This window comes from Ranitomeya imitator, chromosome 9, assembly GCF_032444005.1.
Source record: "Ranitomeya imitator isolate aRanImi1 chromosome 9, aRanImi1.pri, whole genome shotgun sequence".
Lineage (NCBI taxonomy): Eukaryota > Metazoa > Chordata > Amphibia > Anura > Dendrobatidae > Ranitomeya > Ranitomeya imitator.
Genome location: NC_091290.1, coordinates 43,898,785 through 43,913,965, shown reverse-complemented (window position 1 = coordinate 43,913,965; position 15,181 = coordinate 43,898,785). Strand labels below are relative to the sequence as shown.

Below are 15,181 nucleotides of genomic sequence, written 5' to 3'. Positions count from 1 at the left end.
TGCACAGTGAACAAGTCTGTATGATCATGTTCACACACCACCAAGCTGTTCTACCCTGTATGCACACATGGATTTTTCCTCTCTGAACCCTGTTCACACAGGTTATATACAGATGATCAGGTTTTTAAATACATCAGATAGGGATTGCATACATTAGTTAGGACTGCTCTGATAAGGGTATACCGTGAAGATTGGTAGAGCAGCTTAGTATACATTTTTTGCAAAAAACGTATCAACCAAATACCCTGTTTTTTACATCTTTTACTAGCACTTGCGGATTACTGCAACATTTTTTCAAACTGAGTGTTTTTGGTTTTACTATTCTCTTTTGTGTCTTCATCATTATTTATAAGCCAAAACCAATAGTAGGTTCATAATATGGAGGAACCGCATATCCTTTTACTATAGATTTCTGTTTTGATATTTCACTACTGATTTTGGCTGAACAATACTGTTACAAATTACTGACCACAACTGTCATGTGAAGGAAGATTTATTTTTAGTTTGATTGTGCAGATGAGCTCATCTACCCTGAAGGAATTGGCATGCTTAACTTATTGTGCATGCTCCAGCCCCACCTATATTTATTCACTTAAAGGGATTATCTCCTCTTATTAAAGGGAATCTGTCAGCAGGTTTTTGCTATGGAATCAGAAAGCAATACAATGTAGGGGCAGAGCCTGATTCCAGCGATGTGTAACTTACTGGGTTGCTGGCTGTAGTTTTGATAGAATCACAGATAGATGTAGCAGTGCTCTAAATGCTGAACTGTGTATAACCCCGCCCACACTTCTGATTGGCAGCTGCCTGTGTACTGTGCATTGTCTGTAAACTGCCAATCAGTGATGGGGGTGTGGTTAAAAATACTAGCCAGACTGGCCTGCACCTGAGACCTTGTCCTCCTATGATAATCACCTGCTGATAAAACACTGATTTTATTGAAACAACAGCACCCAGCCTAGTAAGTGATGCATTGCTGGAATCAGGATTTCTGCAGCTACATCATGCTGCTCTCAGATTAAACATCAAAAATATGGTGAAAGATTCACTTTAAATGTGTAAAATTAAGACAAACATCTTTGTGATTTATCAGTTGCTTTAAATCCTCTCCAGTCTCAAGAACAGAGGGATTCTTAATTCCAGAATTTCCAATTCGATGTCGAGGTTACCGGCTACTTCTGCAGTCTGCAGAGGTGGCTGGTTTCCTAGGCAAAGACCACACATTTGCAGGCTCTTTGCTATACAGCTTGCAAGCGCTGCTCAGAAGCTGGCCATAAAACGGGATTCTCTCTGTCCCTGTGCTTCAGCAAAGCTGACTCTGCTAGCTGCATGAGAGAGTGCTTCACCAGGAGGGTAGTGGAGCACATCTGCACTAAAAATGTGTAACTTTCTAAAAAGTTACAATATTGATTTAGACAAAAACATCTTGAATTGGCTAACCACGACCACTTTGATGAACAGCATAACTAAAAGTGAAAAAAGAACAAAACATGAAATGAAAGAGGCAAAAAATGTCAAAAAAGGAGTAAATCGCCTATAAAAAAAAGGTGTAAGCTCAATGACTTGTCCCCTAAAGTCCATTTTTACAATGTAATCTGACAGATTACAGAATTTGGTGGAGTGGCGTGTATACAAAGAAAAAGTAGGTTAGGTGCCGAACATGTGACAAATTCTCCCCTTGCAGCATGGAGTGGAACATAGAATTTTTTGGGGGGATTTAGGCATAAGAGAAATGTATGAGGGTAAAGTACAAGTGCAGGTCCATTTACCTCTATTAATACACCATTATGGCTCCGTACAACGCAGAGTCAGATACCGCCACGTGTATGCCGCCTAAAGCCGGGAAGTGTAGTCTTTGGTATTTGGAATTTGTTTTATGACCACGTACAGTCATGTGCATGAGGCTTCAATCTTATTCTTTTTATTCAAGAAGTAAAAAGTCTGGTTCAAAATGTTAAAATGAGCAAAAATGCCGCTACTTCTAAAAGTACTGAACCAAACCCAAACACCAGTACTATGGATGCACCAGGGAGACCAAACTGGATTATAAAATAATATCTTTATTAACTAATAGTAGCAATACAGAAAAAAATAATTTTTTAAATAAAACAGACTGTTGTGCGAATCAGGACAGTATGTATAATAAAAGTAAGCTCCAACACCGCACCCTCCTGCTTATCTTATGTTGTAACGGATATCTATCTGTTGAAGTTTTCCATTAAAATTCACGCTTTCCACTGCAGAATTTGGGGTGAGTGCCGCATATTTTCTTACTTATGAGCACACATGAACTATTGGTTTTCAGCTGCTGTGCACCGAATACCCCGTAGTAAGCGTGACGCCTAATGCTCTGGATCCTATCTATGGTCCTTGCTGCTGCATAAAGTATCGCTCTAGTGCCGTCCTATTCTATAACTCTTTGTGGATTATAATAAAAGTAAACCCATAAACACAAATCATATAAGTGCCACCAATGGGCATGTGCAAGGCAATGAGTCCCCTATAAGGAATATAAGCAATTCCCTGAAATTCTTGTGTCATTGTGCCAGAAAAAAGTTTAAAAAAACATATATTTTCTTTCTTGTTTTAACACCTAGGGCAATCACTACTATTAATATATATTAATTTTATTGTTTTTTTAAAAAATCTTTCATAGTTTTATATTGTTCCTAGGTGATTCAACTTTATCTAAAAGTACTGAGTGTATGGTACAAGTACATTATATACTGATGTTCAACGGATTTTTTTTTTTTTTTTTTACAGAACTAAGAGCACAGAGATTGTATCTCCATGAGAACATCCCCAAGGCACATTATATAAGGTGTCTGGTATATAATGTCATGTGCTGTCATGTAGCAATACTTCATGTACTGTAGACTTGGAATAAAGGAATTCTACCACTTATGTTTAATGTCGGAAGCATTTGCGGTTCCCCCCTGTATAATGTATTTTCACAAGATGATATTTACTTTTTCTTTAAACCTCTAGCTCGATCTAGAGCCATGAGTACTTGATAGATGAATGCTCTGTAGGGAGATCGATCTTGTGCAGCCTAGATAGGTCCACCAGGGTCTTCACCATTATTTTGATTTTCTCAAGCCATCGCGTTGCTGGTCTGCCTCTTTGCCTTGCTCCTTCTATTCTTCCGGCCATGATGTCCTTCTCCAGTGATTGCTCTCCTTGTATGAAGTAGACAAAGTAGACAAGTTGTAGCTTGGTGATCCTTGCTTCGAGTGACGTGTCTGGCTTGATTTTTTTCCTAAATTGGTTTGTTTTACTTCTTGCCATTCCTGGTATTGATAACATCCTTCTCCAGCACCACAGTTCAAAAGCGTCGATTCTTCTTCTGTCTTGTTTCTTTATCGTCCAGATTTCACATCCTTATGTTACCACAGAAAAGACCAGACTATGTACGAGCTGTCTTCATCACTAGTGAAATTATTTAAGACCCTGTCCATTGACTTTATGGTTGATTTGTCCATAGCTATTCTCCTATTGACTTCAGGTGTTGTTGCTGCACCTTGAGTTGTCATTGTTCCAAGTAGGTGGACATCCTTTACAACTTCAAATTCATCGCTGTTCATCTCAAATGTGTCCCAGTCATACCTGGCATAGGCAATAATATATTTATCCTCTTTGTAGTGAGTAGCTGTCCCGTTTTTGAGCTTCACACTCCATAATAAGTCTTTAATTCCATCTACATTTGTTGCTATCACTGTTGTATCATCTGCGTATTTAAGATTGTTGAAGATTTGTCCAGCAATTTTGATTTTGATACATACTTCTATTTTGATATATACTACAGGATAAATATACTTTTTTTTTATTTGATCTGCTATACATTACGTCTTCAAATTTGTACTGTATCAGTGGACACTATCAGACCAGAATTTTTTGGACCCCATAAAGGAAATGAATCTGAGAGATGACCTCCACCTATACAAAACAAGTAAACTTCTTTGGTGTTGCAAACTTTTTGGGTTTTATTGGGCATAGAATAAATCATCAGTAAGTTTTCATAGGTTATATTTTTCTGCAACCCAGAACAATCCTCCAGGATCCATATTGGATAACGAAAACACTGTGTTGCTTAGGGGTCAGTGAGAAAAGCTTCTGTGTCAGGAACTTCAGCTGGATGACCTGGCGTGCCTATGGATAAAAGAACAGGGACTCTTCATTGTTCTGATATCCAGAGATCCCAGTGTGTGGCCGGTGTCACACTTAGCATAAGGAAATACGGTTCATATTTTACATGCGTAATATGCAGAAATGTTCCCAAAATAGTGATCCGAATGTCATCCGTAAGCAGGGTGTGGCAGTGTATTTTGTGCATGTCATCCTCCGTATGTAATCCGTATGGCATCCGTACAGCGAGATTTTCTCGCCGGCTTGCAAAACGGACATACAATGGATCCATGGGCTCAAATATTCATGAAAGCATATATACAGTGTGTATATATATATACAGTATATATATATATATATATGTATATATATAATTTTTATTTATATTTCATACAGCGCTAGATGGCAGAAAAGCCGGTAATTCAATTGCCGGCTTTTGCTATCTCCTTCCCAAACCTGACAGGATATTAGACATGGTTTACATACAGTAAACCATCTCATATCTCTTCTTTTTTTTACATATTCCTCACTAATAATGTTCCAAGTGTCTGTGTGCAAAATTTGGGGGCTCTAGCTGCTAAAATAATTGGTTAAATCACGGAAAAAATTGGCGTGGGCTCCCGCGCAATTTTCGCCGCAAGAGTGGGAAAGCCAGTGACTGAGGGCAGATATAACCCAGAGAGGGACCATGGTTTTAGGACCCCCCTTGGCAAAAAAATCTGCCCCCAGCCACCCCAGAAAAGGCACACCTGTAAGATGCGCCTATTCTGGCACTTAGCCTCTCTCTTCCCACTCCCATGTAGCGGTGGGATATGGGGTAATAAAGGGTTAATGTCACCTTGCTAATGTAAGGTGACATTAAGCCTGGTTAATAATGGAGAGATGTCAATAAGACACCTATCCATTATTAATCTAACAGTAGTAGATGGTTAATAAAACACACACACATTAGGAAAAAAGTATTTTATTGAAATAAAGACACAGGGTGTTGTAATAGTTTATTAAACGCTCAATCCAAATGATGACCCTCGTTCTGTAAAAAAGGAAAAATAAAAAAACAATATCCCATACCTTTCCGCCGTTACAGTCATGTCCCATGATGTAAATCCATCTGAAGGGATTAAATAATTTTACAAGCAGAAGCCTGCTAATGCAGCCGCACCTGCCTGTAAAAACTGGGGAATGAATGGAAAGCAGGGGAACGTAGCTACCTAGACTTGCGGTGCTGCGCCCCCATTGACCCCTAAGCGACACAGTGTCTTCGTTATCCAATATGTAAAAAAATAAGGGATATGAGATGGTTTACTGTATGTAAACCATGTCTAATATCCTGTCGGGTTTGGGAAGGAGATAGCAAAAGCCGGCAATTGAATTATAGGCTTTTCTGCTATCTATCGCTGTATGAAATATAAATATATATATATATATATATATAAAAATCAACAAATGAAGGCGGCACTCCAAGTCTTCATGAAGGTAAAAAAAGGTGTCTTTTATTGAACCCACATCTCTGTGCGACGTTTCGGCTCACACTGAGCCTTTTTCAAGCCTGAAAAGCTTGAAAAAGGCTCAGTGTGAGCCGAAACGTCGCACAGAGATGTGGGTTCAATAAAAGACACCTTTTTTTACCTTCATGAAGACTTGGAGTGCCGCCTTCATTTGTTGATTTTTGTATTTATGTGGGCAGATGAGTGGACCAATCTGCCCAGAAGGCCTGGCACCCACCGGTGAGCATTGTGCTGTTCCAATTTTTTATGGTTTATATATATATATATATATATATATATATATATCCCTATACTATGTGTAGACATTTATTCTATCTATTCTAATAAAACCTGTTAGTGTGATTTTACTGTACACCGCACTGAATTACCGGCTTTTCTATAGAACACCGCTGCGTATTTCTCGCAAGTCACACTGTTGGTCCGTGTGTAATCCGTATTTTTATTGCCCCCATTGACTTTCACTGGTGGATTTTTTGCGTAATATACTGACAAACGCAGCATGCTGCGATTTTCTCCGCCCGTAAAATATGGCAGAGAAATATACGGCAGATTGCAGCTGCCCCATAGAAAATCATTGGTCAGTGTGCAATGCGTATTTTTTGCGCCTCTCATAGGTCCGTAAAACTCGCTAGTGTGACACCAGCCTGTCAACTCCCTAATGTTCAATTATTGATATCCTTAGGTTAGGTTATCAATGTTATTGGACTGAAGAGCCTCTTGAAGCCACAAAATGGAAATGAGATACATCCAGGAATAACTAGGGTGTAGCTATTTATGACTTCTCTTGCTTAGGTTATCTATTTTGGCATATAGAGTATTGATTCTGTGCAGGGGTTCTCTTTGGTAATAATATTAATGACACTTGACTGTTGTTGAAGGTCACACGCAAGAAAAGGACGGGAAGAGGATGTCAGCCAAGGCCAACCTCACATGAAGCAATAGAGGAAATGTGCAGGTAGGGAGTGAACTATAAGTCATGCTCTGTGCCTAAAACGGGGAGCAACAAGAATAAAATAAGAGCAAACACTGGCCACTTTTCACCTGGTGATAGATCGTCTTTAAAAGAGGCATCTCAGTTACATTGATGAGGTATACATGCATTTAAACTTTTTGAAGACTGAAGAACCCCTTTAAGTCTAGCATGTTGTTTAGTTTACTGTGCACATTTTTTATGCCATAATTGCTATTTCTATGCCAACAACTTCTTAAAGAATGTGCTACCCACAAAGATCTTCCAAATGCCCTAGATGCCACCAGAGAGTCTGTCCAAATTTTCCTAAAAGATAATCTCATACTAAGCCTTAGTCTCAGGATGTCGTCACAGGTGCCCCCATACAGTGCCTTATAGTGCCAACATCATTTGTCGTAACAATTCCAATATGAAAACTTTAGGAACTTTAGAACAAGTTATCACCTTTCTATAATGCTTTGGTCTCGCTTCAAATGTTTAATATTTTGGAACAAATTGATGCTGTAAATTGTATCTTGAGGAACTGGTCGCCATGAAAAATAAAAATTAGTTTGTGCATCCTGGTGCAACGTCTCACCTTTTACTCTCCCCTGACAAAACACCAGGGATATGGTGGCTTTATATTCATGCTCAGTGCTGAAAATAATATAATATACACAATCATCAATCTGCATTTTAGGGAGGTGCAATTCTTGTTTTTTTCATGGGCTATTACACTAATAATGAGCTTCTCATGTGGCAATCAAAATGAACTCTCAAATATAAATGTCTTTCTAAGCTAAGAGAGCATGGTAATTGTCCAGACAGACTGATTATTGGGAAAGGACGGCCAGTAATAACAGCAGAGGCAAAGGGGTAATGCTAATCTAGGTTTCGGTTGGCAGGCGAGCTGCAAAAACATGAATGGAGAAAAGAAGAACAAGTACATCTGACCTTTGTATAGCAATTAGTCATTATTTGTCTGTAAGATTTCACAGGATAGCTGTAGGAAGTGGTAAATGATTTATATAGGTAAAGCTTCACATCCTTTTGGCTGCTTGGATTACCTGACAATTGAATAAAACATTTCCACAAATGGAGTCAAGAACTCATCAAGGGAATGACCAACTTTGCTCCCCGAAGCTCATGTGGCTACTTAGTGACACATACTTACCTTCACATTACTTTGATGAGTTAAGCTGGCCAAACACATTACATGGCTGGTGGCCAAGCAGTGCTTTGGCTGATCCTACAGGTGACAATGTGGTGCCCCTGAGGGTCCAGTCACCACAGAGGTACCATGCAGCGCCCCAGAGTCCTGGTCATTGCAGTAATGTCGCTCTGCCGCTAAGGTGAGTGATGTTATGTCTGATTGCACTAAAGGAGTTAATCTGACCAGGTATCACAAGCACACATTACACTTCACACTACGGCCACCAGGGGGAGCAAAAGGCACTATGTATTAGGCCACTCCTCACACTGGTAAAACTGGGGGTCGGATAGGAGGTTAGAACAGAACGCAGCCTGGGAGAGCTCCAGGGAGGACCTGTCAGGGGTGGGTTCCTGACAGGGGCCTAGCAGAACGAATAGAAAGCAACGGAACCGCGCCTGCACTACCTTGCGGCGGTATCCTAAGAAAGGACGCGAAGAGAAGGATATTGTGGAAAGTGAGAAAACGAGATCAAGCACAAAGGAGAGCCAGTAGGAATCGTGCCTCGAGAACGGCAACTTCCTACTGAGGCGCGTAGCCGGTGACCGGAACACCGAGGAAGTAACTGACTCTATGCCTTACTTCAAATACCACAGAACAGTTAATTATAGGTTGGCTGTCTACCATACATCACCTAAGCAGACATAGGGGGCAACGCGTGGAGAGGGGCGTCTCTAGGGTCCCAGAATAGCTCCGAGCCTTCTCGTCAAACGGGTGCATCCTATCCAGATAACTTGGGGGACGAAGAGAGAGAAAGAGAAAGAACGAGAACAGAAGTTGTGAGGACTATCCCGAATGCTCAGCAGGGAAGAACTACAACACACAGGCGCTAGTTGGTAGGCACTGATTTCCACCTGCAAAGGGAACTCTGGATGTGCCTTCGGACCGGCCGGTCTCAGACAGCCCTGTTAACAGTGCTCTGGATTGAGGATCCCGAAGTCTTTAGTAAAAGGTAAAGAGACTGCAACCCTGTGTCCTCGTTATTAACTGCGCCTCACACCATCGCCACCTACACTACCAGGAAGCCCTGGGGATATACTTCACCTGTGGGAAGGTATTCCATCTAGCTGCCATTCCATCACCCCAGCGGACCCCTAAGCAGCGTCGGTCGCCCTGACCGAACACCACAGGTGGCGTCACGAACCCTTGACAAACAACCATCACCCCTTTTATTGGAAGCCCCTTAGCAGGGTCACGGACCGGGTCCAGCCACCGTGACAACCCCAGAACTGAGACAGAGAGGACCGGTACCGAGAACCTGTGGCCCTGTGTCTGGGGGCACTCCATACCACACCTCAGCCAAAGTTGTGGTACACCACTCTCGGGTAAGGAGGGGGCACTCACCAGTACCCACACAATAGCATCCAACACCACCACTTCCGGCCAGGTGATCTGGGCGGACCCTATTTAGGGAGGGCCCCATCTCAGGCTGAAGGGGAACTAGGTAGAGGGTGTGGGTGGAGGAAGTAGATATGGGTAGGACAGTGAAGAGTTGTCATGGAAACGGGAGTGAGGCAGAGTCAGTCAGAAGAGGGAGAAGAAAGGAGTGACGGAGGGAGTCGGAGAGGAGCTCGAGAGAGAAGGGGTCCTAGGTTCCAGGAAAGTGAAGAATCCACGCGTGGCACCTGAATCCACGCCGACTGTAGTCAGGTGGAGGGACCAGATCGCAGTGGGGACCGGCCCCAGACTAGTGGAGAGACTGTAGGACTCAGCTAGCGAACCGGAGGCTGTAGTATCTGTATGTGTGATAGCCAAATCTACACATAATTGCTAAAAAGGCAGCCACTTAGTGTCAAGGGGACCAGGAGGTTGTCGCTCGACCGGACCTGAGGCATTTGACTTGGGACACTGTGTGCAAAGAGCAGGGCAGGAAGACAAGAGCCAGTGCAGGGAGACGACCTGGAAAGGTACACAGGAAAGGGTCCCAGAAAAGTGCACCCAAATTACCCGAGAGCTGGCTGGACCATCGACCCGGATGACACAGCACCCGGCTGGTGATTGTAACCTAAGGACTGTGAGTAAAGTGTGAAGATTGCACCCTGCTGTGTCCTCAGAATTATTTACTGCGTCACCTGCCCAGTACTCCACCATCAAATTTACCCTTTAATTGCCCTGGGGTCCCACTCTACCCGTGGGGAGCCGTACCATGTTTGCTGCGTCACCCTCGGCCCCAGAGGACCTGAACCGCAGCATCGGCCATCCCTTGCCGAACACCATGGGTGGTGTCACGAATCAATCCCATATAACTTTTCCCCTTGCATCATCACTGCATTTTTATTGCATGCCCAGGGCCACGGAGTTGGGTCACAGCCCCGTGACCTTCCCAAAGAACTGTCCGACCCGATTCCGAGTACCCCATGGCCCTGGTGGGTGTCGCAACAGTCTTCTCAGCAAATTTGTCCATAAACATGGGTACAGGCAGTGGCACAAGTTGAAGTTCCTGACCCCCAACTCTGCAACAGGGCCCCCAATTATCATATGTCTTTAAAAGTATTGGTCATTTCATATTGACCCCTGTAGGCTCCACTGGGTGGGAACAATTGAACCCAATATAATTACTCTGCTGGGTACAGGTCACAGATGGTTACCAAAGTTTCACTTACTCTCCTCCGAGGCAGCTACAAGGTAAGCAGACTGGTGTGGTCAATACATTCAGGTCAGCATGAAGACGTGCAAAAGAGTAACAATGTTTTGAACTTTTGACTTTCAGGCTCTACATCTCACCATCCACTACAGCTCATGCAGCATTGGTGCCGTAAGGGAGATCCCTGGAGCTGATCAGCTGATGAACTCCGTTGAACTTTCTCAGGGCAGCTCAGTGATACACTGCGGGAGCGATTAGCTCCTGTCAGTGCATCGCCAGCTGTCTTTGAGAGCAATCACATCAGTGACTGCTCAAAGTCATCAGGATCGTTGTGGAACATGATTGATAATCTTCTCTGCAGACAAGTGAGGAATATCGGTTTATTTTATTTTTGTTGCAGGAGACGTTGGCTTCAGTGGATTAGGTGCTCGATGAGTATGGTTTAATTTAGATTCCATAAAAGAGTCATTATTTCAAATAAAGGACTTTAAAAAGTGTGTGTGTGTATGTGTTTTTATGATATCACTGTGGGGTTAGTAATGGGGGCGTCTTATAGACTCCTCTCCATTACTAACCTGTGGGCTCGATGTCACCTGATAATACAAAGGTGACATCAACTCCCCCAACTATTACCCCACTTGCCATCGCTACAGGGCAAGAGGGAAGAGCGAGGCTTAGGCTACTTTCACACTAGCGTTGTTTTCAATACGTCACAATGCGTCGTTTAGGGGAAAAAACACATCCTGCAAAGTTGTCTGCAGGATGCGTTTTTTCCCCATAGACTAACATGAACGACGCATTGCGACGCATTGACACACGTCGCAAACATCGTGCGACGGTTGCGTCGTGTTGTGGCGGACCGCCGGCAGCAAAAAACATTACTCCTCCCCCGCCTCCCCGCACCTCACAATGCGGCAGCGGATGCGTGGAAAAACGGCATCCGCTGCCCCCGTTCTGCGACGCTTTCACTGCTTGTGTCAGTGCGCCGCAATGTCGCATAGCGACGTGCAGTGCACGACGCAAGTGTTAAAGTAGCCTAAGCACCAGATTTGACGCATCTTATAAATGCGCCTTTTCTGCGGCGGGTGAGTCTGGGCATAACCAATGCCCCCCTCCTAGTCTATTAATATAAGCCTGGAGCGGTCTGCCTAGCCTTTGCTGGTTAGATTTTTTTAGGGGGACCCTATGTCGATTTTTTTTTTTTTTTTTCTGGGGTCCTCCTGTAAGCTAGCCAGTAAAGACGATGCCGACAGCTGTGAGCTGATATTAATAGCCAGGGAACCTTTATGGCTATTGGAGCCTTCCGAGAATATTAGCATCAGCCTTCAGCCGTCGGCTTTCCCTCTGCTGGTTATGAAAATTACGTAATTTTTCTTTAAATTTTTTTTAAATTAAGAGTTGCTGTTTAGTTATAGCCTATGTACATTCGTTCTGTTAACGCTCCTACATAGGCTGGTGATAGTGTGTGTGTGTGTGTGTGTGTGTGTGTGTGTGTGTGTGTGTGTGTGTGTGTGTGTGTGTGTGTGTGTGTGTGTGTGTGTGTGTGTGTGTGTGTGTCATTTGTTTACTTACCATAGCAATGAGGGTGACGCTACCACATCAGAATGAAAAAGGTGGTGTTGAATCAAGAAATTACTTCACAAAACTTTTTTTTTAAATATATTTAGCTCACAAAAAAGCCTTCATTGCTATACAAAAATGCACCAAAAATAATGCGCTTTTTGCTGCCAAGCGATGCAAAAAACTTGCAGAAATTTCTGCAAGCAAATACTCAACAGGCGCACGTAGCATAAAAGGAATCTGCAATCAGGTTTTTGCTATGTAATCTGATAGCAGCATGAGATAGCTGAAATATGTGTCTCAGCCCCTATGTCACTTATTAGGTTGTGAGCTGTAGTTTCAATACAGTGCTTTATCAGCAGTAGATAATGTGTTTTCTCACTGCCCTCCAACCACGCCCCCAGCACTGATTAGCAGCTCACTGTCAATACACCATGTACACAGAGAGCTGTGGTGTGAGCAGAGTTAGCTTTTGAGCTCTGTTAGGTCTGCCGCGGAGAAAAATCTAATTGTATCACAACTGCTGCACCCAGTAAACTAAGTGATACATTTCTGGAATCAGGGTCTCTGCCCCTACTTCATGCTGCATTCACAGTTTACATAGCAGATTTTTGGGGGGATACTTCTGAAGCCTAACAGGAAAATCATAACTAATATGGCAGTTACTTCACTGGCACAAAACACATTTTGTAGGGGGCGGTTGTCCTGCTCCTCGGAGTGCGCTCTTCTACTGTCCTCTCCTCATCTCTAGCTCTTACCTCCCACTTGGAGACATTAGCAGGAGGAAATGTCACTGTGTGATTCTTGCTCCTTCTGGCCATTGTATTTGTCTTTTTTTAAAACCAGAGGAGGCATAATTTTTATCAAGTTAGCGCAAGGCTGGAAAATGACTGACTTGGTTTATTTCCATATACTGTATGTTGTGCAAAAATCATTCAAAAAAAGGGTTTCAAGCAGCTTTACAAACCAGCGCTTTCCCTATGCTGCGTCTATGATTGAATGGATTAGAATTCAACCTGTTTCAATATAGCTGACCTCCTAAGTGAATTAGCTCATTCTATACATTGTATGCCGGGGGTCATCCTCCCGATTGTATACAATGAGCGGTATATATATGGTATTGAAACCTACAGCACCCCTATACACACAAAAATGGAAGAAGTATTTTATAAAATTCACTGTTATTTTGCTATGGGATAAGCTGACAATGTTAGAAAAGGAAAATAGTCACAGAATTTAGGACAAAACTATCAAGGGCAAAAACATACAGCAGATTGATAGCTACTTAGTGCCATCTGCTGGCCATAAACAGTACTGCTACGATGTGTTCGCTCTCCAGAATTGTCTATTTTGGCAACTACTTTAAATCTCCACAAAATAACAATTCTAGAGAACATTTTCTTTATACTACACCTCTATTATTATTCCTCCTAGAACTTTATGAATAGCTTGACAACTGATTGGAGCCGAGTCTCTTCACAGTATGACTGTCCAGTGTCCAATCAGTTTTACTAGACTGTGTAGTGAAATGCAAGTGGAATGGTAACGCCCATTTGTTAATTTATGAATAATCAGGTGGAGTAACAGAGGAACAGCACAATGTAGAGTCTAAGAAAAGATAATCGAGACTTGTTAAGTAATTCAAATACAAGTATTATTTATTAGACCATACAAATCAGGAGAGGTGTTGGGTCCTGTTTAAAGGGAATCTGCCAGTGGTATCAGCCCTCCTAAGCCATTAATATGGACATGTAGGTCATAGGTAGCTGAATAAAACGATACCTTGATATCTGCAATCTGATGTTTTATTCCAGAAAAATCCATGTTTTTCTTAATATGTAAATGAGCTGTTAAGATCTTTGGACCGGACATAGATCTCCCTGAGAATCTGCCTCCAGGGCTTGTTTTTAATGAAAGGGGACGTTACCAGTGTGAGACATATAGCTCAAGAGAGCGGACTGTCAGTCATTACATGTTTCACTCTGGTGACACCTCCTTTCATTTAAAACAACCCCTGGAGACATAAAAGCCCCGACAGAGCCACTGTCATGAGGGTAAAACACAATATGAACATAGCTCAGTCTAACATATTTGCCTCAGTTACAGAGGAAATACAGACTTCTTACAAATACTGCAGAATTGATCAAAGTCTTGATCTAGGTGTACAAAATCCCAGCAACTCCTGAAGCCCCCAAGCACCAGGAAATCACTTGATCACTAGGATTGGAGAAGGTAGCACATCGCTGCTTACTAAACGATGTACATAGCTGTCATTGTGCACTGTATATGCAGATCGCTGCTTACTAAACGATGTACATAGCTGTCATTGTGCACTGTATATGCAGATCGCTGCTTACTAAACGATGAACATAGCTGTCATTGTGCACTGTATATGCACATCGCTGCTTACTAAACGATGAACATAGCTGTCATTGTGCACTGTATATGCACATCGCTGCTTACTAAACGATGAACATAGCTGTCATTGTGCACTGTGTATGTACATCGCTGCTTACTAAACGATGTACATAGCTGTCATTGTGCACTGTGTATGTACATCGCTGCTTACTAAACGATGTACATAGCTGTCATTGTGCACTCTATATGCACATCGCTGCTTACTAAACGATGTACATAGCTGTCATTGTGCACTGTGTATGCACATCGCTGCTTACTAAACGATGTACATAGCTGTCATTGTGCACTCTATATGCACATCGCTTACTAAACGATGTACATAGCTGTCATTGTGCACTGTGTATGCACATCGCTGCTTACTAAACGATGTACATAGCTGTCATTGTGCACTCTATATGCACATCACTGCTTACTAAACGATGTACATAGCTGTCATTGTGCACTGTGTATGTACATCGCTGCTTACTAAACAATGTACATAGCTGTCATTCTGCACTCTATATGCACATCGCTGCTTACTAAACAATGTACATAGCTGTCATTGTGCACTCTATATGCACATCACTGCTTACTAAACGATGTACATAGCTGTCATTGTGAACTGTGTATGTACATCGCTGCTTACTAAACAATGTACATAGCTGTCATTGTGCACTCTATATGCACATCACTGCTTACTAAACGATGTACATAGCTGTCATTGTGCACTGTGTATGTACATCGCTGCTTACTAAACAATGTACATAGCTGTCATTCTGCACTCTATATGCACATCGCTGCTTACTAAACGATGTACATAGCTGTCATTGTGCACTGTGTATGTACAT

The 15,181-nt window shown here is 42.5% G+C and overlaps 1 protein-coding gene across 2 annotated transcripts in view; it reads left to right on the top strand.

Moving 5' to 3' along the window:
* The window catches only part of LMNTD2 (lamin tail domain containing 2), a 109,450-nt gene that overhangs the window by 76,474 nt on the left and 17,795 nt on the right, over positions 1–15,181 (top strand). For both annotated transcript variants that reach the window (XM_069738724.1, XM_069738725.1), the window contains exon 2: positions 6,512–6,588. In XM_069738724.1, the coding sequence (XP_069594825.1) occupies positions 6,512–6,588 (77 nt within the window). The remainder of the gene's footprint in view (positions 1–6,511; positions 6,589–15,181) is intronic.